Here is a 21375-nt window from a genome sequence, read left to right as displayed (position 1 = left end):
CACCACTTTAAATTTGTCACCATAAAAGTCATTTTTACCATGAAATAAAATTCAAATATAATGTATCGTATATTTTCTTTTTTGTTTCTAAGGGATTTTTTGGGTAATTTAGATTTTATTGGCAAAAATCAATATTTCTGGTTTTATGAAATCAAGTAAATTTAGACAAAATCATAGACACCAAATAGACAAAAAATTATGCTTTGTAGACTTATGAAGTGAAAATTATTTTTTAACTGAGCAATCTTAGGACACCATCAAAAATTTGATAGACACAACAAGGACAAAAAATTAAACATTTGTTGTGTCCATTACAACATACAGAATTGTCTATGTCTGTGTTGTAAGTCTATCCATAGACTAGTCTGGTTACTACTGTAAATACGATTTATTGTGAAATTACGCGAAAATATCGTACGATGATGATGCGTAAATCTCGAAATATATCAGAGAGTGCGTGAAATTCTCCGCATCGGCCTCGACTACATCGCACCTCCGATGTGATACCGTTCCTCACCATCGTATCATATCGGAGTCACCTTTGTAAACTATTTCTCATATCGGGATTTACGCAATTTCCGTGATGCTCTATTGCTTTTTAGATGCAAATTGGATTTTCGATTAGTTTTACTCTCTAAAGCTATAGTTCAGGGCTACTGCGAAGCGGTAAGTTTGATTAGTTGGTATCGTGACGAATAGAACGACTAATGACAGAACCTAATGTCATACCTGCAGTTGATAGCAGTAGATGTGCAGTAGATTGGTTATTGTCCAATATTAATAGCTAAGATTTTCAATGTGCATTACAACTACAGAATGGTTTAGGGAAAACAGGGGGAAATGTTATGTTAAAACAGAAAATTTACGTGCATTATACTTATAATTTATTTAATAAGCTTTAAGTTCACTTTAATTTTCATTTACATTTTTGATAGTCTGCAAAATGTAAACAGGAATGAGTCAACTTTTTTTAAATTTATACTCATTTTAAACTTAGTTCATAAGTGTACTTTATATCTTTTGTTGTTTTTTTTTTTTTTTTTGTCTGATTTGTGCTCTCAGCTATTCACTATCTAGTTTTTAAATGATTAATAAACTAGATAAAGAAAAAACTCCATTATTCTTGTTATTTTTCCTATTCTTATAGTTAAGTTTGGTTGAAAATCATGGGTTGACACAAAAGGGTGACTTCATTTTCTGTAAAACAGGAGAGGAAAAACTTAAAATGAGGGGAGACTGAACTAACATACTTTCTATAATGTGAATATATGATATAAGTGATCATTGGAATAGCTTTTATATTACTACTATCAGCAGTAGCAGAAATAGTTTTCTTTTTTTTTTTTTTTTAATTTTTAATTTTTTTTTTCATTAGAATTATTTGTACAAAATAAAATTTTTAAAGCTTGTCTACTTTAACAATGACTGCAACCCCACTACAAATGCAGTCATTTTATAATCAAAATCAGCAAAAGAACTATGTATACAATTCACCTAACACCCAACTTGGTAATCGCAACAGTGTTCCAAGTAGTCCTTATCTTCCTGGGTATTTATTTGGAAACTCACCACAAACAGGTAGTTCCCTGAGTAATAGTGGAGGCTTTTCTAATAATCAAAGATTTATTCCTGCAACAACTTCATCAGGCTCAGGGCAAGGTAATTCTTTAACTTCATCATGTTTTCTTATTTTTTTAAAAGTATATTTAAATCGTTATTTCTTCCAAGAATAATCAGCAATAAGAAATCATTTAAAAAAAAAAAAAAAAGATAAATTTCAAACTTATGTTTGAGCAAACGAACTTGCGATAAAGCATAATTTTGAACTTCACGGTATTTTGCTAGATTTGGATAGTAATTATAGATTTGAATTTTTTGTAGATCAATGTAGCTATCCTTTTAAAATAAAGTAACCTAAATTAAAAACTTTTTTCAAGTGCGCATTTTTAAAAATTACTTAGATATTGTTTGAAAATTGCTAGTTTTCTTTGATTAAAAGCAGTTTTTAAGAATATCTATCTTTAAAGAAATAATTTAATGCAGCTTGATTACAGAATATTAGAATAGAAACGGTTGGAATGTTTTTTTCTTCCAGAATTTAGAAAGAGTTTTGGATTTTTTTTTTAAGATTTGAAAGATTCTACTCTCAAGGCTCTTGAATCCCAGAAAATATCAACTCTGATTAATTGGTTATTTGGTTAATTGGTTAAGGCTTTTACAATCAATTATTTTTGTATAATTTTTCTTCTATTGCTAGTTTCATATAAAATTATTCAAATAAGTATGCATCTGTATCAGTTATAGAAATTGGTCATTTTACTGTAACTATAACATGTTTTTCTGTGCAGCAAATTTTAAAAAGAACAGCAAGTTTTTAAGTTAAATTGTGCATAATGATTAATGATTTGAATGCATCTACCAAACCTAATACTAGGGAACCACTTGAACTATTTCTGGTTTTAATATTGCTGTATAATCTTCTCTTTTTTAAAAGGAGACTAATGAGAAATGAAGGAGTCCATTGTTTTGATGAAAATCTATTTATTCTAAGACAGCTATGATCTATACACCACACAAAATTTCACATTGAAATGAGTTATGGAGCCATATCACGTAGATTGACAAAGTGTTAACAAAATCCTACATTTTATAACTGGTTTATCAGCACTTTAGCAGACTGATAAAACTTGGAGAACATCTAACACTATAGCAGACTGATAAAATTTGGAGAGCATATTCTCACTCAATAATTTGTTTTTTTCTTCAAAAATTAGATGCACATCATGCCAAAAAGATCAACAATTACTTGTTGATATTTGCATAAAAGATTAATTTATGTCTCATAAAGCAGGTATGATATCAGATAAACAAAATGAGAATTAAGTGAGGGAGTTGCACTCCAAGTCACTTGCTATTTTAAAAAAAAGGATGACCTTTAATAATGGACTACTATTTTTGCAAATTTTAAAATAGTAAAACAATTTGTAATGCATCCTTCATCACCGTGGCACCACACTCCAAATAGCAATAAACCATCTTGAGGAGAGATCAGTAAGTCAGAGAGAGTGGGAGATAATGCGGATCTGGAATTGAGTTTTACAAATGCAGATGATGATAGAAAGTCATATTTCCCCAACTAGAAAGACATCAATGATGTAGTTAGAGACCTTGGTTTTCAAATGTTGAGGCTCTTACATTTTTAATCATAAGCAGTGGAATTTATTCGATGAATGTCTCAGATCAAAGAAAGCATCACAAAACATTTTCAAATTTTTTTTAGTGAGCAAGATGGGCTTCTCCAAATTTCAACAGAACTGAGAATATAGGAATCAGCTGTAATCTGAATAAACAGTTCTTATTCATAGACAATTCATGCAGGAACTCAAAGCCATGCTGCTTAATAATGGAATCAAGTTCCTGTGTCTTCCTCATAGCCCTTTCTATGCAGTTGAAAAAATATTATAGCAATGTGAAAATGTTGCATAGTGCCTTAAAGTATGACAACTATAGATAAGTCATTGGAGGCTTCAAAATAATGTCATTCCTGATGAACTTTCAAGACATGTTAACAAATTTTTCCTGTTTCTTTTGACTGTGGAATTGTTTAAGGTACATTACTGCAAAGGACTGACCATAGCAGACTGGCTGAGTTCTCTTAAGGGAAGAAGAGTGTCAAATGGTAACCTCTTATAGTCCTTTGAAAGGTGTTGGTCTCACAAAAAGAAGATGGCAGCTTTCAAATACCTAAATTCTAGCTAGTATTTTTGTTGAACCACAAATAAGGAAGATCATAGAGTGTAATGTCATGAAGCTGTTAAGATCACAGAATGGGCCTTGGGGCAGTTATGTTGCTGTGAGTAATTACTTTTTGGATAAAAACTACAACGTCTCATAGGTAGTATTGCTCTAATGAGGTGCAAAATGTCTCCTAGAAAGTTCATATCCTTGACGCTCATCTTGAAAAGTTCCAGTCATATATGTTGGCTTAGACATAAAAGGAAGGGGAGTGACCAGGATATACTGGACTTTGAACATTGGTACCAAGTATAGTCTGATGAAAACATGATGAGGGACTACATTTGGTGTTTGTGTTGGTGTTATCTTGAAGCACATGATAACCCATACATGTAAGATTGGAAAAAACTTTCTTTGGCATAATTAAGCAAAATATTGTCATTTGGAAATTACAGTTACATGTGAACTGAAGATCAGTAATAAAATGGGGGTTTTTCATGCACTTCTTTAAAAATGCAAAACAAGGAAGGACAATTATTATGAACTAGAATTTATTCTTAGAAACTCAATGACCAGTATTAGTGTTGTTTTTAATGCTTCAGATCTGTTGAGTGTATTGGTTTCTGAAAGTTCTTCTTCCAACCCAACTCAGGCAAGTAAGCTGAAATCTAACCTAAACAATTTTATTGTCAGATCATCTACCTATCAATTCAGTTAAGGTTCCAGAATTCAAAAACTTTTCTCATTTCTGCATCCTGGATATGTTCCCCCAAATTGCAAGATATTAGGAGAACAGTTGCTAGATGGAGTATATAATATCTTTATTGAGAACAAAACCACACTGGTTATTGGTTAAGATGAGTGGTCAACTCTTCAGAATGATCTTTGTCTACACAGTTTTTTGCACAACTTCATTGATTCTGGAGCAGAGAAAAAAAGCTGTGGATTACTGCTTCACAATCCTCAATAAAGCAATTGTTGACATAAAAACAGCGTATGGAAAAGATATATTTGCTATTGAACTCACCCAAAGAGTGGCTGGTAAAAAAAGATTTGAAATTCATTATCTTATTGTATAAGTTAATTCTCAAGGACCTGGAAATGTTCTTTAAAACCTTACCCCATTCCAATGGTAGTCGGTTGTAAAAGAGAAGTCAGCTTGTGTCTCTCACAGTGAGAATTTATCAAAGTTTTGTGAATTGTTGGCATCCCTGCACTGCTGTTTTGCCACTTCAGCCTTCAGAGGTAGTTCTCAACATTTGCATTCATCTGGACAATCAAGATGAGTTCAGAGGAGGCGTTTAAACAACATATATCCTTTATGAAAAAAATGAATTATTGAAAAACAATAGACTTGATTTATCCCAAAGAATCCTTTTTTTTAAATATATTATTGTATAAGCTTGCAAAAAGACACCTTTTAAAGTTTGAGGGTGAGAACAGTTTTCTATAGTAAGAAACTCTAATAAACCCACTTACTGGTGGATTTTTTAGGCAGGTTTTTTTGAGCTGGTTTTTTAATGCCAACTCTGTATATATGTGTGGTTTTGTGTGTTAACTATTAAATATGTATATATATTTCTGTATATTTATTTAAAGGTTTCTCTTTTTCTTCTCCTGATCTTCATAAATATCAACAGCAACAAACCCACTTAAGGCATTCACTAATAAAAGAGGGTGCCCCACCTACCGAAAGTTTGTTTACTCCTTTAAGTGGGTCACCAGAGGATCTTATGGAGACAGAATCTTCTCATAGAGTACTACAATCTCCTACTGAAATATTTTCAACACCAACAAATCAATCATTTAACAAAAGTTTGTTTGCTGTCTCACAAGATGTTATACCACAGTCTCCTGCACAAATTGATCCTTTCTATACTCAAGGTTGTTCAAAGGCTTAATGTTTTATGTTTTTATAATATTTTATTCATAGTATAAACCATATTTTGAAGTATAATTTGTTTTGTTCTTTTGGAATTTTAGAAGATATAATAAACAGTGATGATATTGTTGATGATACTGCTGTCACAGTTTTTGGTTTTCCACCTACAGCTTCTTCATATATTTTACAAGAGTTTTCTCAGTATGGTACTATTGAGAAATATGAAATGCACAATATTGGAAACTGGCTTCATATAAAGTACCAAACACGTATACAGGCAAAAAAAGCACTTAGTAAAAATGGTAAACAGTTTGCTCAGCGGATTATGATTGGTGTACTTCCATGTGTTAAGAAGCAGATAAGTAATGATGCTGACATAACATCTGTGAGCTCTTTGAATCTATCAACTAATACACCAAACCGGTTTATAAATAATAAGCCAAGCACTATGCGACCGCTCTCATCTAGAAATGCTAGCAGAACATCTACAACCGATGTTTTTGCAAAAGATAATACTCCACAGAAAAAAGACTCTGTTATGTCAAAAGCATTAGATTATGTATTTGGGTGGTAAACAAATTTTATGGATAGATAGTAAATGTTTTTTTTTTTTTACTAAGTTGTTTAAAAAATCTAAAAATGTTTGCGGAGAATATTAAAATGGTTTTTGATTAAACTTATTTTATCTTGACAAAAATTAGAGAGCCTTGAGAAATGATAAAACATAGATCTTCCTATGCTTTTTTATTATTTTTTTCTTATGATTACTTCTAACATATAGTCACTTTTTTGTTGAATTGTTGTTTTAAAATAAATATATTGCATGTTTCTAAAAGATACCTCTACTTTTTAGTACTGTTTCAAAATATGCTATACACATAAACTTCAGATGTTTTATTTTAAAAAAGATATGTTTACTTTTGTTAAATAAAAAATCTCAATCTCTATACTAAAACAGATTCCTTTTACTTAGATTTACTTTATGAAATTACTTTTGTTATTATACCATAGTGCTTTGCAGCATTAAAATTTAAAACTTTAAGTTTTAATGCATGGATTGATACCCATGCTTTATATACTTTGGTACTGCATCACTCACAAAGTGCAAAATGAAATTATTTTAAATTTCTCATAGTAAACAAATCTTAAATCATTTCACCTGTTGTTGTCAGCCTTATGTAAATCTTTTACATTTATGTTTTATTATGATTTTTTAAATAAATCAATATTTATTAACATGGATTATTGTAAAAAGTTGTTTATCACTATTTTCAAAATTTTTGACCCTCATCAGATAAAATAATAACAAAAAAAAAAAATGACAGATGTAAATAGTGTAGTCTCTATTTTGAGAAACACTTCAAAAGGGAAGCTTATTTATTCTTCAAGTATACCAGTCATAAACACAGCTTCTCCTTCATTACAAGTATTGCTTGCAGTAAAAGAACCAAACTTATCAGCTAAACAGTTTGAGGTCAGTTAATAAAACTTTTCTATAAGGTCAGATCATTTTATTTCAACCATTGACCTGTGGGGCACCATCTCTGATTTTCCTGATTTTTACATATCATTATCTTCATTATGTAAATTTGTTAAATTTGCAATTTCAGAGTTCCAAGTGCAGCGGTTTAGAAATTATAGCCTTAATTTCAGAGTTCAAAGTGAAGTGGTTTAGAAATTAAACACTCTTGGATGGCTCCCCCCGGTTTCTCAAATGGTAAAAATAGACAACTTTAAAGCCTTATAACTTTTTTCTAACTTTCAACAAGTGACTCATTTTTTCTAGAACTATTTTCTGCATATTTCTGTTTTAAAAGTAGTGATTTTTATTATGGTTAAAATATAATGATCTGACCCATAACACAATTGTTTACTTTATAAATATTTTTATATCATTCTAATTTAATGATTAAGTATAAAAGAGTTGGATTTAGTGTAAAAAAAAATGCAGTTGTGTTTTTTGTTGTTGTTGTTGTTTGTAACACTTATTGAAATTTTGCTGTGTTTTTGACATTTTTGCATTATAATATTTATTAATTGACATTTTGCAGTGTTACATAGTGGCCAGATATTTAGCATGTTTGGTTCCTTGATTAAATGATGTTGAAAAATAGGAAGTATATTTTTCATAACAATGGATTATCATATGAAAATAGTTTTCAAGATTTTCAAAGGTATGTCTCTACTTTTCTGTGAAAAAACCACACTGCTTCCACTTAAAGTTCCTTAGGTTATGAAATACAAAGGTATCTGAGCCAGTTTTCTAAACAAAGAGTTTTATATTTTCTGTTCACTTTGATAGAAAAAACTCTAATGCATTTTTTAACAAAATCTTTTAATAGTAAAAAGCAACCTCTGAAGAATTTTCTAATTATTCAACTCATAAAAGTAAGCTGAAAAGATAATTTTTTTTTTTGAAAAAATTGTTCATAACTTTTAAAAAAAAACTTGTGTGTGTAAAGAAATTATTTTGCCATCAAGCAATTAAACATCTTTACAATAGACTTTTACCATTAAAAAAGACAATTTCAAATAAGTTTATTTTCAATGACAAATAAGTTTATGTTTACTATCATTATTGTTTAATGTAACTACAAATTCACAGGTTTATGTTTGGTATTTTTTTTATTAATTAAAATTATCTTTGTATTTTTATATTAGGAAATTTTTTTTTTGTATTTTTATTAGAGATGTGCCGGGTACCCGGTTCGGACCCGAGGACCCGGCAAATCGGCTGTTTTACCGGGTACCCGGTATCGGCCACTTGTTGCAGTACCCGGCACCGGGTATCTTCTTTTTTATCTTAAAATGATTTTTCTTTTAGTTTCTACCAATAAACTTCAACCAATAAACTTCTTGATATAATTCTAAGAGCGTTATGTAGTTGATAACCACAAAGTTCTATTAACTTAAAACAATCTCACTTAAAATATTTTTTAATATATTTTTGCAAAAAAATTTATACGAATACAAAAACTGTAACGCTAAATAAAATAATTTGAGAATACGAATAAAATGAATGGGGTTAAAAAATATTTAATAGCTTCTTTTTATTCTGTTAGAACACAAGATAATTTTTCTTCTTTCGAATGCTGATAGCGCTTTTCATTTGTAGAGCATTTCGAGCGTATTAAAAAAATTATCGTTTTATATAAAATAATCGAAAACATATGATATCAAACGTACTTTCATTATCTTTATAGAAATTTTATTTGAAAGAAAAATTATGAATAAAAAAAGTATAGCATGGAAGTTTTTTGATATAAGCACGACTCCTCATATGAGCAAGTGCAAACTATGTGATAGTTTAGTTACGAGAGGAGGAAAATCTTTAAAGTCTTATGGAACTACAGCAATGGTAAAACATTTGCGTTTAAAGCACTCCAAAGAGTTTGAACTTGCGGGAAAAAAAAAGGTTCAATCATTTCCGTCTATTTCTGAAACCTCAGTTGCTTCTACCACCAATACAGTACAAATTAACATTATTCATGCTTTAAACAAAAAAAAATTATGGAATATTGATGACCACAGATCTATTCGAATCCATAAAATAATAGGCAAACTTATCACATTGGATATTCAGCCATTTTCTATTGTTGAAGATACAGGATTTAATGAACTGATTAAAGATGCTTACCCCAATTACAAATTACCATGTAGAACATATTTCAGCCAAAACGTAATCCCTAGCATGTATGATGAACTGTTTGAAGATATAAAAATAAAAATCTCCGCAACAAACTATTTGTCTTTGACGACAGATATCTGGACAGCGGATACTGTGAAAATCGCATTCTTAAGCATTACTGGACATTGGATAGATCCAACTAAATTTTCCCAAGAAACTGCTGTTCTTCGAGTAATTCATTTTCCGGAAAATCACACAGGTGTTCATATAAAAGAGTATTTACAAAAAGGTTTAGAATCTTTTAAAATCCCGCTAAGCAAAATTCATCTTATTGTTACCGATAATGCAAGCAATATGAAGGCTGCAGTAAAAAACATTGGAATGACATCAATTCCATGCTTTATCCATACTTTGCAGCTATGTATTCATGACTCTATATTTAGCCAAACAACCATCAAGGAAATTTTAACTTTATGCAGAGGAATAACGACCCATTTTAATCATTCACCAATAGCATGTGCAAAATTAAAATCAATTCAGCAGCAATTAAGTACTGAACCTCACAAAATGAAACAAGATGTTCCAACCTGCTGGAACAGTTCATTTGAAATGCTACAAAGAACGTTTGAACAAAAAGTTCCTTTGGCCACTTATGCAGCAGAGTTTGATGAAATTAAACTTCCTATTAATTATCAATGGGGAATAGTCGAAAAACTTGTTTACATTCTTGCTCCATTTGAAAACTTAACAAAAAAATGTGGTAGGAGGGACGAAACTTGCGCAATAATTATACCATCTGTTCTTGCATTAAAAGTTTTATTACAAAAAGCTTCATCAAGTGATAAATACGCTGGGATTATGACGATGATTGATGAACTAATAAAATCTGTTACCAAAAGACTTGAAAAATTTTTGCTTAATAAAATGTTATGTGTATCAACATTTTTGGATCCACGATATAAATTACTTTATCAACATGCAGATGAAAATGTTATTATAGAGTGGGTTGAAGAAGCATGGAAAGAAATGCAAGGAGCGCAAGATGTTGTTGACTCTGACTCCGACGATGTTCCAATAGTAAAAGCTCCAGCCTCTACTGGATTCATTAGCATTAATGATTGTTTTAAAGATGTAGCTTTTATGAGAACTGGAAGAAAGCAGAGTGAAAAACGTTCCGAGGCAGAAAGAGAACTAATAGATATTGAAGTTGCTGACATAATTAAGAAGCAAACAGTATTAAGGTCTGCAATTACTCAAGAAATAGACAACTATTTATCTCTGCCTCTTTTAGAAAATACAGGTTGTCCGTTTTTGTGGTGGAGTAAATGTGGAATGCAATTTGAAAAACTTAAAAAGATGGCATTAAAATATCTTACAGCACCTCCGTCATCAATAGAAAGTGAAAGGTTATTTAGTGCTGGTGGGGACATATACGAAGCAACAAGGAGCAGACTAAAAGCAGATAACGGAGAATACCTAATGTTTGTTCATTACAATCTAAAGTTAATAAAACAATTAAAATAAGATACAGCAAATAAGTGTTGTTTAAGTTTTTTTTATTTGTTTAAATTTGTTTTATTTTAATCACACTACAGTTGAGAAAGTCTACCTTTTTTTGCAATTCTTTGTCTCTCTTAATCTTTTAATTTCCCTAATAAAACTTTCAGTGGCGGAACTTCAAATTTTGCCCCCTTCCATACAAAATATTATTTAGGCCCGAACCAACAGGAGAGAAAAATGATTTTAAACTAAGTATAGTTATTAAAAAACTGTTGCACAACTTTTAAAAAAATTTAGGCCCCTACAACTCAGGCCCCTCACCCTGCATTGCGAGGTTTTGCTAAATGGTAGTTCCGCCACATAACTTTTGGTTAGTTAGCGTAAAAAGCGTATTTTGTGTGAATAGTTCATCGCTAGAGATTTCACAGGTTTGTATTCCAACTTTTTAAAAAATGGACTCGGTGCCGGGTACCCGGAATCGGAACCGGTTTTTCAGCCGGGTACCCGGAATCGGAGACTCGGCATAAACTGGTTCCGGCACATCACTAATTTTTATATTAAGAATTTTTATTTCTAGCATTTTTATGTTAAGAATTTTTATTTTTTGTAACATGTTGCTTTAATCTTTAATTATAGTTATCATATTTTTATTTTTTTTAACACATTGTTTTTATCTTTAATTACAGTTATCATATTTATAACAGATTGTTATTCTTTTTAACTATAGTATATTATATTTGGAATCTTTACTAAAGATTTGGAATCTTTGCTAAAGGTTGTATGGTCTCCTAAAAAAGCAGTGTTTTTGTTTTTTTAAAGGCTCTCTAATTTTGTTTTGTTGTTTTTTTTTTAGAACTATTTTTCCTCAGATCGAAAAGAATCCAATGAGTTTCATGAAAAACAATCTATTGAAGCAAGAAATTCTGTAATTAATGAAGTTCGTCATCAATATAAAACCACATCTGATAGTAAAAAAATTATCCTACCAAACAAATATTCATATATTGAAAAAAAAAAAAATCATGCAAGTATACTACTTGAAATAAAGATTGAGCAAGAATATAAAGAGCCTCTTTTTAAAAAGAGTAAAGATAGAGTTGAACATATAAAACTCAAAATGATTGAAATTCAGCAGGACTATGAGGAATGTTTGGAAAATATTGAGAGGAATTTAGAAATGAAGCTTGATTATGAAACTTCTTTACTAAGTGCAGAAGAAAGTGAACTTAATCAAATCTCATCTCAGGAAATGCAAAAGTTCCAACATATGAAGATGCAAAGAGATCTGATGGTTCAAGTAGGTTTTTAGTCAGATAATTTAATTTTTATTTTAAATTCTTTTTTTTGTTCTCTTTCTTTTTATAAATTATCAGTAAAAAAAAAAAAAGAGAGAACATTAAATTATCTTAAACAATCATCTAAATTATTTATTACTGTTAAATGTAGAAAGTGCAAACATTGTAAAGCCAGTACCTTAAAACACCTTCTTCCTAAATATCAGTCCAGATAGTTGTTCAATTTGTCACTTTAAGGCCTTACTTTCAGGGCTCATCAATAAAAGCTTTTTTTATGTTCAACATTTTTGTGTGTTCAACATTTTTATGTGATTATAAATTTGTATTAAAGATCCAATGTTTGTTGTTACTGGTATTACAATATATCCTATTGTTATTTGTTAGGGAGTAGAGACCAAAGACATTGTTTTATGCTTTAGAAAAAAAGAAAGCAGGCTGAAGAAGAGCAAACGAAGATTCAGCTTGCATTAAAACGCAAAGAAGAAATTAACAGAAAAATCAAGGATCAAAAAATAGAACTTAGTAAATTTATGGACCCTGCTGAAGAAATGAAGAACCAAGTTGTTACTTTGTTTCGAGAATACAAGGATGCAGGTGACTTGCCTCAGAATATTACTATATTATATGGTCAAGTTTGTAAATTTTATGCGCAACTTTTAAAAACCATTGACGAGGGAGTAAATGGTGATGGAACAGGTTTAGACACCAAAACTAAACAGGCTTCAGAATTATTAAGCACCTTGGAAAAACTTCTTAAAGCATGTGAAAATGAAAAAGTAAAGACCCAGCTTGAGAACGAAAACGAGAAGAAAAAGAATAAAGAAAAGGTTGATGACGTTGTTATCACTCCTGTTAGTGATGCTTTGATTTCCACATCTCAAGCACTAAATAGTTCTGAACAAACCATTGTACAATCAAGTATTGTTAATAGTAAAGACAATATTAGTTTAGATTTTCCACTTGAATTAGGCTCTATTAAATCTGTAGTTTTGCAGAATATTAGTTATTTTTCTGATGAATTGGCGTTCGAAGGGTATTTACGTTTAAAGCGTCTTCTATCGCAAGTTGAAAAACAGTGTGAACCCTTAGATAAATCCACTATAAAAGAAAAGAAGTCTTATAAGTTTGACTTATATAAAGTAGTGAATACCACTATAAATGCGATATCCGATGAAAGCTCCAAACATCTGTTGGGAAAATTATTAAAATTGTTTGCACTGCTTACTGAACAGTCCGTAGAGGTTGGTAATAAAGCAGTTGATACTAAGTCTGATCCAAATGCTTTGGTAAGTTTATTTAACATGATTTTGTTTAATTTTCCACTTCATACTACTATATGTATGTGTATAATAATACTTATACATATATAATTCGTGGTTTTACGAGTTTGACTGTATGAGTTACTTGTTTAGCTTTTATGCAAGAACCTATTGGCAAAGAAACTAGTTCTTCAGGGTGCAACGCAAATAGCTTCAAATTACCAGACGGTTTTTCCAATTGCAGTGATAGCTGTGGGTATTTGGACGCTTTTCCCAGACTGTGGTCAGTTTATTCTTGCTCATTTCTATAACAATTGTCCTTATCTAGTACCTTTTTATATACCTTTTACAAAAAATATGGACCCCCTTGAATATCATAAATTAATTGGCTACGAGGTAGAGGCAGGAAAAGTAGAAGACGAAGACAAATACTTAAGAAAAATATCTGGCATAGTACGATTATATGCAGCTATCGTCCAAACAGACGTACCTCCTCATCTTGGAGATAGACCTCATCCGCATGGACTTGAATATGCCTGGGTTTGGTTTACTCGTTTTTTAAGTTTAGAACCACGACCCTCTGTAAGTGCGGTTATTGTTTATGATTTTTTAGAAGTTGCTGGGCATGCCATGATGAAACGGTTTGGAAAACAGTTTCAAAAATTGCTATTGATTTTATGTGACAGCTATATGCCTAAAATCCTTAAAGTGACCCCTAGCGAGGGAAAACCGGCTGTAATGCGGTTAGAAATGTTTTTAAAAGTTTGTATTAAAGAAGGAAGGATCAAAGAACCTGAAGGTCTCTTGTCAAAACAATGGTGGAATAGGCATTAAGTTTACTATTTTGAAATAAAAACTTTTTAAGAAGATTTTTTGTTATTTTTATAAGGAGTTATAGACTGGTCAGTATTTAACACACCTTTGACAAAATCTTCGAATAATTTTAAATGAAAACGTTTCCTTCCGCTAGATAATAATTCTTTCAGTCATTTCAGTGAATGGATTAAAGGTGTTAAAATCTAGTTAAGTCTTTGTAAAATAATGTAATAAACCTTAGATTTGTGAAAGTCTTTATAAAATGATAAATGGTTAGTAAAAGTCTTTATAAAATGCTTTTATATTTTTCGCTTTCTTAACAGAAGGAACTAAAAGTGATAGAAAAATTGCAGGTTTTCAGTTGGATTTTCAGAAAAATGTTTCAGAAATTTTAAAATTTTATATTAACCGAAAAAAAAATTATTTGTCTCCAGAAAAGCCAAGATCCAATAGGCCTTAGGCAATTACTACTCATGATAATAGAGTATTTTTTAAAGATGTAAAAATTAATCCTAGAACCAGTTACAAAAAATAGCCACTCGCTTTAACATTTCCAGGAACGAATCTTTTATTTAATTGAGTACTTCAAGAAAAATACAAATTAAGTATAAAATAAGTATTCTGCTGTTAAAAATCCAAAAAATCTTTTGATGTAGAAAGGAGATTAAAATAGTGCAAAGATCGTAAAATCTGGACCATAGAAACGAAATGTGCCCGTAGCATCTTTTTAGGGCTGTTTCTTTTATCATAACTGGCAATGAAGATTTACACAAGTCAATTAGAGATAAAGTTGCTACCCATATATGTAAGGAAATACACGAGGAAATAACTGGCGATTTAAGTATGAAAATTATATGACGATTAATATGACAATTAAGAAGCATTTTTCTGAAAGTAATTACATGAACAACTGACGCGGAGACAATTAGATATGCTTCATTTATGTAACGCATATCCAAGTATACAGTAAATATGGGGCGAAAATAAAACAAATAACCTACCCATGCAATTTTAGGTTTAAAAAATTAAATCCATGTTACTAGACATCCTAACTGGAATCCACTTTGATGTTATTATTAACAGTTAAAAATCTAGTCCATTTTTTATTATGCATTCACAAGTTCTTTTAATTATGTATTCACGAGTTAAAATATTTTTATGTTATTTTTATTAATGCTGATGTTACTAGGGAGAAAAAAACTCATAACGATAGTAAAAACTTGATTTGAGATTTTTTGCTAGGGAGTGAAAGAAAGGTGAAAAAAAAAAACCTCTTACTACACCAGACCCACAGCAATCTGGCCGCTAATTAATTAAATTAAAATCTAATCGCAAAATGATTAATCAGCTTTTTTGCCTACCAAAAAAGCTGATTAATCTTGCAAGTTTTTATCCAAGTATAACGTTCCTTCGAAAAAACCTTGCAAGTTTTTTCGAAGGAACGTTAAGCAAAACGAATTGATGCATACTGGACCATTTTCCTAAGTATAAAATCTTGAAAATATTTTGAACTAAATAGTAATTTAAGTTTCACATTTTTATTAGACAATTTTTTAAAATGCTTGTTTATAAAATACCATTACAAACAGAAAACGTTGTTTTACAAAACAGTTGTTAACATAATTATAATAATTGAAGAACTGCATAAACATTATAGTAATTGAAGAACTGCGTAAACATTATTCTATTTTAATATCATTACAAATAAAATCTTCTTAAATTTCATCAACATCTTTCATAAGTTCCTCTAATACATTATCACAATTGGTATCGTTTGTTGAGCAGTGTCCTGATTCTTCGAATACCATGAAGTATTTCAGTATGACAGGATAATCTAAAGCCACTCTTTTCTATTATATTTTTGTCATTCTAATTGCACTGATGAGTAGCTCTAATCTATGTATGAACTACTAATCTATGTACAGACCTACTCATCAGTTCAATAAGACATGTAAGATGTCTACTCTTGTTCGTTACCATAATGGGTTCAATATTTTTTAACTGTTTATGTTGACTTTCTATTGTCTAGTAACAGGCGCGGATCCAAGGGGTGGCCATTGTGGCAGTATAGTTTAACTTTAACGGCAGCCACGTTAGTTTTGGGTTTTTTCGCTTAAGGAATATCCCTAAAAATTTTAATGTCTGCCGTAATTTACGGATTTTGGCTATAGAGATTTCTGCCATGGCCACAACTGTTCTTGTTATACGTTACCAACGTTTTATTCAATCAATAAGTACTGTGAAAATATATTAAAATATCGATGTTTTATCGAAATTTCAACCGTAAAAATAAAATTTGGCCACACAGTTACAAATTCCTGGACCCGCTCCTGACTAATGTAATAAGAAGTGCTGGTGAATTAATATTTATTTCTCCGGCGTTAGCGAGAACTTTATGTATAGTTGCTGGAATTTTATATCAACTGTACAATTTACGATACAGCCTATATATATAGCACGCTAGTTGAAAGCTGAGGATTTGCGATATTGGTTAATTATCGCTTACTCCAAACTGTTATTTGCTTTTTGTTTGTTGATCTCTTTTGATGGTATTGTAACCTTCCATTGTTTGTATCCATTTTATATGCAAAATACAAGAGGCAATTGTAAAACCGTATCCATGCATGAAGTGGAGATATACCGTAATATAATGCATCTTCGTTTGATATAAATCCTTCAAATTTTTCCGTATCATTCATTAAGTTTGGTGCTGCTCCACAGATTGGACTATTCTATATCAATGATATTCCAATAATTCAGGTGAGGAATGTTCTACTTAGTACAGTTGAACGAAACAAGTACGAAATTGCGATTCAAAAGTTCATCTTTCACTGGTGTTGTTCACTCATTTCTTACTATACAATGCTTTTTAAAGCAAGAATTATCTCCTTATCTCTTTGAAGGTGTTTAATGAAGTTTTATTTTATAACCAGATCTATTCAGACGGTTTCGAGAAAAACATTAAAAAGCCTCTACGGCTGATATCATTCCTCGTTGATTAGTTAATTTAGCGAACATTTTTGTAGAACTTTCTTAGTTGTTTAAAATGTGCTCCATAACTTTAATAAGGTTAAGGCCACGTCTATTATATACCGGACGCCTAACTATTAGCAAAACCTTCTCGATTAGTGTCTGCATTTGGACCAAATTCTTCGTTATCAATGGTACGATGTCTCTTTTTTTTTGCTTAGGTCCGAAAAGGGTTCTGAAGGTTGTCCAGGTTTCGTTGATAATGCAGAGGATGAAACAACGTTCTGATCTTGTTCGATGAACTCTTCAGTGTTAAAGTCTACACCGAACCAATTCCCAAACCATGATTCGAATTCCGTGACTTTGGAATAAAATTCGACCATTTTTAGTTGTAATTGCCCTTGATTTTACAAACTTGATTATGCCTAATTAATCAAATTTATAAAATCGAGTTCTTGTTTTCCACTGAGATTTTTCCACTGGATGTGAAAATTTTTATAAACAAATTTGAAAGCTTTTTTGATGTTTTCGCTACGTGTTAGGTTTGCGCCAAAAGAAAAATAATAATTTCTATACTTTTCATACTTACACTAAACTGTCAATAATTGATTTGAGGTAAAGTGTGTTTTTGTGGCAAAAAGTGCATTTTTTCGGTTCACTTTCAACTTTGAGATCCGATATTTCAGAAACTATATATGCAAGAGACTTGAAACTTTGGATTTCTCTTCGCTGAAGTGTTATTATTGAGAGGAAATCGTAAAAAAGGACGAGGGAAATTCGGTTTCCTTATTTTAACTGGCTCCTTCCTAATAAACTTTTGACTTTTCATTTTTGTATTTACAGTGAATCATTTTGTTTCAGGTGAAATATAGTTTGTTTATAAGTTTTGAAAATGTTTTTAGTTGATTTTGTAAGAGAAGTTAATAAAAAATAGTCCATCGTACCAAGGTAGGTTTGGATCTCTCAATATTATCAGAAAAATCGTTCTTAAGAAAATATGTATCAATACAGTTTATAAAACAAATTTCTTCACTGTACTTTTGTTTTAGATCTAAATAAAACTAAAAAATTATTGTGAAATATCTAGTGATATAGCAGAGGTATTTGTTTTTAGTTGTTTGTTTGTTTTTTTTTTCGAACTTGTTTGTCCTTCATAATGGCAGAATGAGTTATTCTCAAATGATATATATTAACAAGATATCTAACTCGCGCTTCCGCAGTGAAGCAAATTTTTTACTAGTTAGGTTTGTTTTTCCAGCCTGAAATGACGCAATAAAATATAAGAAAAACAAAAATAGTTATCAGTTTAAATAAAACGGCTACCGGCATTAAAAACTTTAAAAACTTGCTTCACATTTTCTTGCGAAATTTTTGTGAAGTTAGACATTTAGTTAATATATATTATTGTTATTGTTCAAATTGGAATTCTCCGTTTGAAATAGAGAATGTTGCGTAAAGCATTATGAAGTATTAAATATAATTATTGTTGTTTTAGTCAAAGCACTTTTTAGGGATGACCTTTTTCAAGAGCTTAAAGATGTTAATAACTTTTTCAATACTGATCAATAAAATTTGTTGGATCTATAACACAGAAAAAATCTTTAAGAAAATGTTGTCTTAACCAACGACAGGCTTTAAGTTTTGTACCTTTTCTCTCAATGAAAAAAAAAAAAAAGGAATTGTTAAAAATTTTATTTTGCTTTTAAACTGGCCATATTTTCACGTAAATACTCAAGCATTTTAAATAAATTTGGGTAATTATGATAATTTAATTATACATTATTTTGAAATAAATCTTGTTCTTAGCGTCTACCTTTATTTTTTCTTAAAATCAACATCAAATAATCAATAGTGGTTTTAAACTAAAGTAATTTTTAAAACGCAAACTTCGAATAAGTTAAGGAACTTTAAAATGTTGTAAGCAAAGCAGAATGTGACTCTAGGATGTTAAAAAAAAGTTATACCATTAGGTCCTTTAACGCTCCTGGTAAATGTACAAATTGTTTGAATAATTATTGTAAAATAATTAACAACAAAAAGTATTTATTTAAAATAAAATTTCCCAATCCCCATTAACGATTTTCTGCACATATGTACACTACTAGTTATTTTGCTTATTAGTAAGGGTCTTCGTATCGTTTCATTTCCATATCGTTATCATTCCAATATGATATCGGAAGAAAAAAAATCATCGGAATGACGAGAGTTCCGGTATATACCGAGAATTAAACTAACTACAATACCGGTTAAAATTTTTATAACAATATCAAATCGGTATGATAATGATATTGAAATGAAACGATACGCAGACCGTTACTTATCAGGTCATAAAAACGCCTGTGGTCATATAAACAATATTATGTTTACTTTCAGTATCAGCTTAGTCTTACTGTTGCAAAACTCATTACCACCGTCCTACTTGTCATTTATTAATGATGACACATCAACTGCGCTTGTATTTTAAAAAAAGAGAATTTGAAAAAGAATCTGTTTCCTTAAGCTACTTTAAAAGACAATCAATAGAGACTGTGGCAAGTACCGAAATTTACGACAAAACAATACTTTTTGGTCTATTTTCATATAAAACGTCAAACCTTGGACCAAATTCAAGAATTTAGACAATTTTACAAAGTTATTTATCGAACATTTGTTCATTTTTAGTTGTATTTTATCAAGTTGTAATATTTCACAAGAATGACAAAGATAGTTAACAGAAATGCCAGCAAGTACAGAAATTTGCAACAAAGCAACGTTTTTGAGTCAATTTCCATACAAAGCGTCAAAATTTAAGCTAAATCTCGCAATACTTGTTTGCTCCACCAAGTTTTCTTTGAATATTTGATCATTTATTGTTGCATTTGTAATATTTTCTATATTTATTGCACAGTTTTTATTTATTAAAAAATGAAATATAATTTTTAGTTTACATATAATAATGACTTAAAAGGAATGCTGCAGTTGAAGGTAATATTAATCATAAAAGTGCTTCGGAACATTTTTTATGAAATTCTTTTTTTTTCTGTCTCAATGCAACAAGATTGATTTTTAATCGTTTTTCTATGAATATATAAAAATTTATTTATAGAAAAACGATTGTTGGTGTTAAATAAACAATTAAATTGAACAAAAATACAAAGAACTTGCATGTTACTTTTTGAGGAAGTTTAGTAGCCAAGCTGTCCTTCACATAACTGTTTTTCGCCTGTCTGTTAAGGATTACAGCAATCAGAAGATACTGTCGAAATAGCGTAGCAACAAGCCCGTGTTCCTCCTCCAACCACGGACTATAAAGATTACTTCAAGCTATAAAAACTAGCCGTTTTGAAAATGGAATTAGACATTCTAGAGAATTTTATTTATTATTGTAATAAATTTTAGATTCTTATAAATATTGTTAAAAAGCATGTAGTTTTATGAAACATTTATATTTTACTACAAAACTACTGAAATAAATTACAGATTATTGTGGTAAAAATAATAATATTTGTATTTAAAACTGTATGAAATCTATTCTTGAGAAAATCGTTAAAAAAACTTCATCTACTGCCCCCAGGTCACCCAGAATAATTTTTTAACATTTGTTTTTACGATCTTTAACAGCATGTGAGCGCTATTATAACTAGCCGTAGCAAAAGAGGATACGGAAATAAACCTCATTTGGAATTTACTCTTATTGCAGATGCGTTTAATTGTACAATTCTTCGACTTCAATATTTAAATCTTATTTCTGTGATCGAGATTGGATCACGACCACCTTGAATCTAAGGCCCTGAGAATGACATTGGTACGTTATCACCATTTCGTGTGTATGTACACCACCCGAGAATAGATATCCGGCAGATATCTTGAAAGTGATATGGTCTGCCTTTATCACAAAGGAAAATTCTATAATTGCAGTTTGTTTTCATCCTACTTCATGCAAGCACAGTTTCTCTACTTCTGCGTTTGATTTTATAATTAATTTTTTTCTTTTTTCTTATCCTGGGTTTATTTGAGAAAATTTAGATAAATATAATTCTGCTCAAGTGGAAAGTTCAAACATCACTACCGTTAATATTTTGCGACTATAACGCATCGGTGTAACATTTTATTATCTTTTAATGAATTTTATTTGAAAGTATAAAACTTTGTGTATACATCATATCATTTCAGTAAATTAAATAATACTCTCAAGTAAGATTGCCTTAAACATTTCACTATGAATAATTGTGGAATAGTTACGAAACTATATTGTTTAGTTTGACTTGTTTTTTTATTTTTTAAAAGTCTTTTAATTTATCTATATATATA

At 30.3% G+C, this 21375-nt stretch overlaps 2 protein-coding genes across 3 annotated transcripts; both read left to right on the top strand.

Moving 5' to 3' along the window:
* Window positions 1–1373: 1373 nt before the first annotated feature.
* LOC145195942 (nucleoporin NUP35-like) lies at window positions 1374–6454 on the top strand. Its single transcript, XM_090068766.1, has 3 exons — window positions 1374–1659; window positions 5335–5619; window positions 5719–6454. Exons 1-3 carry the CDS (start codon window positions 1422–1424, stop codon window positions 6189–6191), a joined length of 996 nt encoding a protein of 331 aa, XP_089924892.1. The 5' UTR covers window positions 1374–1421; the 3' UTR covers window positions 6192–6454.
* Window positions 6455–6835: 381 nt separating this feature from the next.
* LOC145195943 (mRNA export factor GLE1-like) lies at window positions 6836–14166 on the top strand. Of its 2 annotated transcripts, XM_090068764.1 has the most exons (4): window positions 6836–7091; window positions 11599–12042; window positions 12460–13326; window positions 13453–14166. In XM_090068764.1, exons 1-4 carry the CDS (start codon window positions 6936–6938, stop codon window positions 14131–14133), a joined length of 2148 nt encoding a protein of 715 aa, XP_089924890.1. In that variant the 5' UTR covers window positions 6836–6935; the 3' UTR covers window positions 14134–14166. The 2 variants fall into 2 exon arrangements, with proteins under 2 accessions (XP_089924890.1, XP_089924891.1); XM_090068765.1 differs by lacking the exon at window positions 6836–7091 and having other exon boundaries at window positions 11918–12042; window positions 12425–13326.
* Window positions 14167–21375: the final 7209 nt, after the last annotated feature.

The sequence above is a fragment of the Hydra viridissima genome, unplaced genomic scaffold, assembly GCF_058129835.1.
Source record: "Hydra viridissima isolate aposymbiotic clone 2 unplaced genomic scaffold, HvirCarnegie_v1 scaffold_12, whole genome shotgun sequence".
NCBI classification, from domain to species: Eukaryota; Metazoa; Cnidaria; class Hydrozoa; order Anthoathecata; family Hydridae; genus Hydra; species Hydra viridissima.
This window is presented reverse-complemented; position numbering and strand designations above follow the sequence as displayed.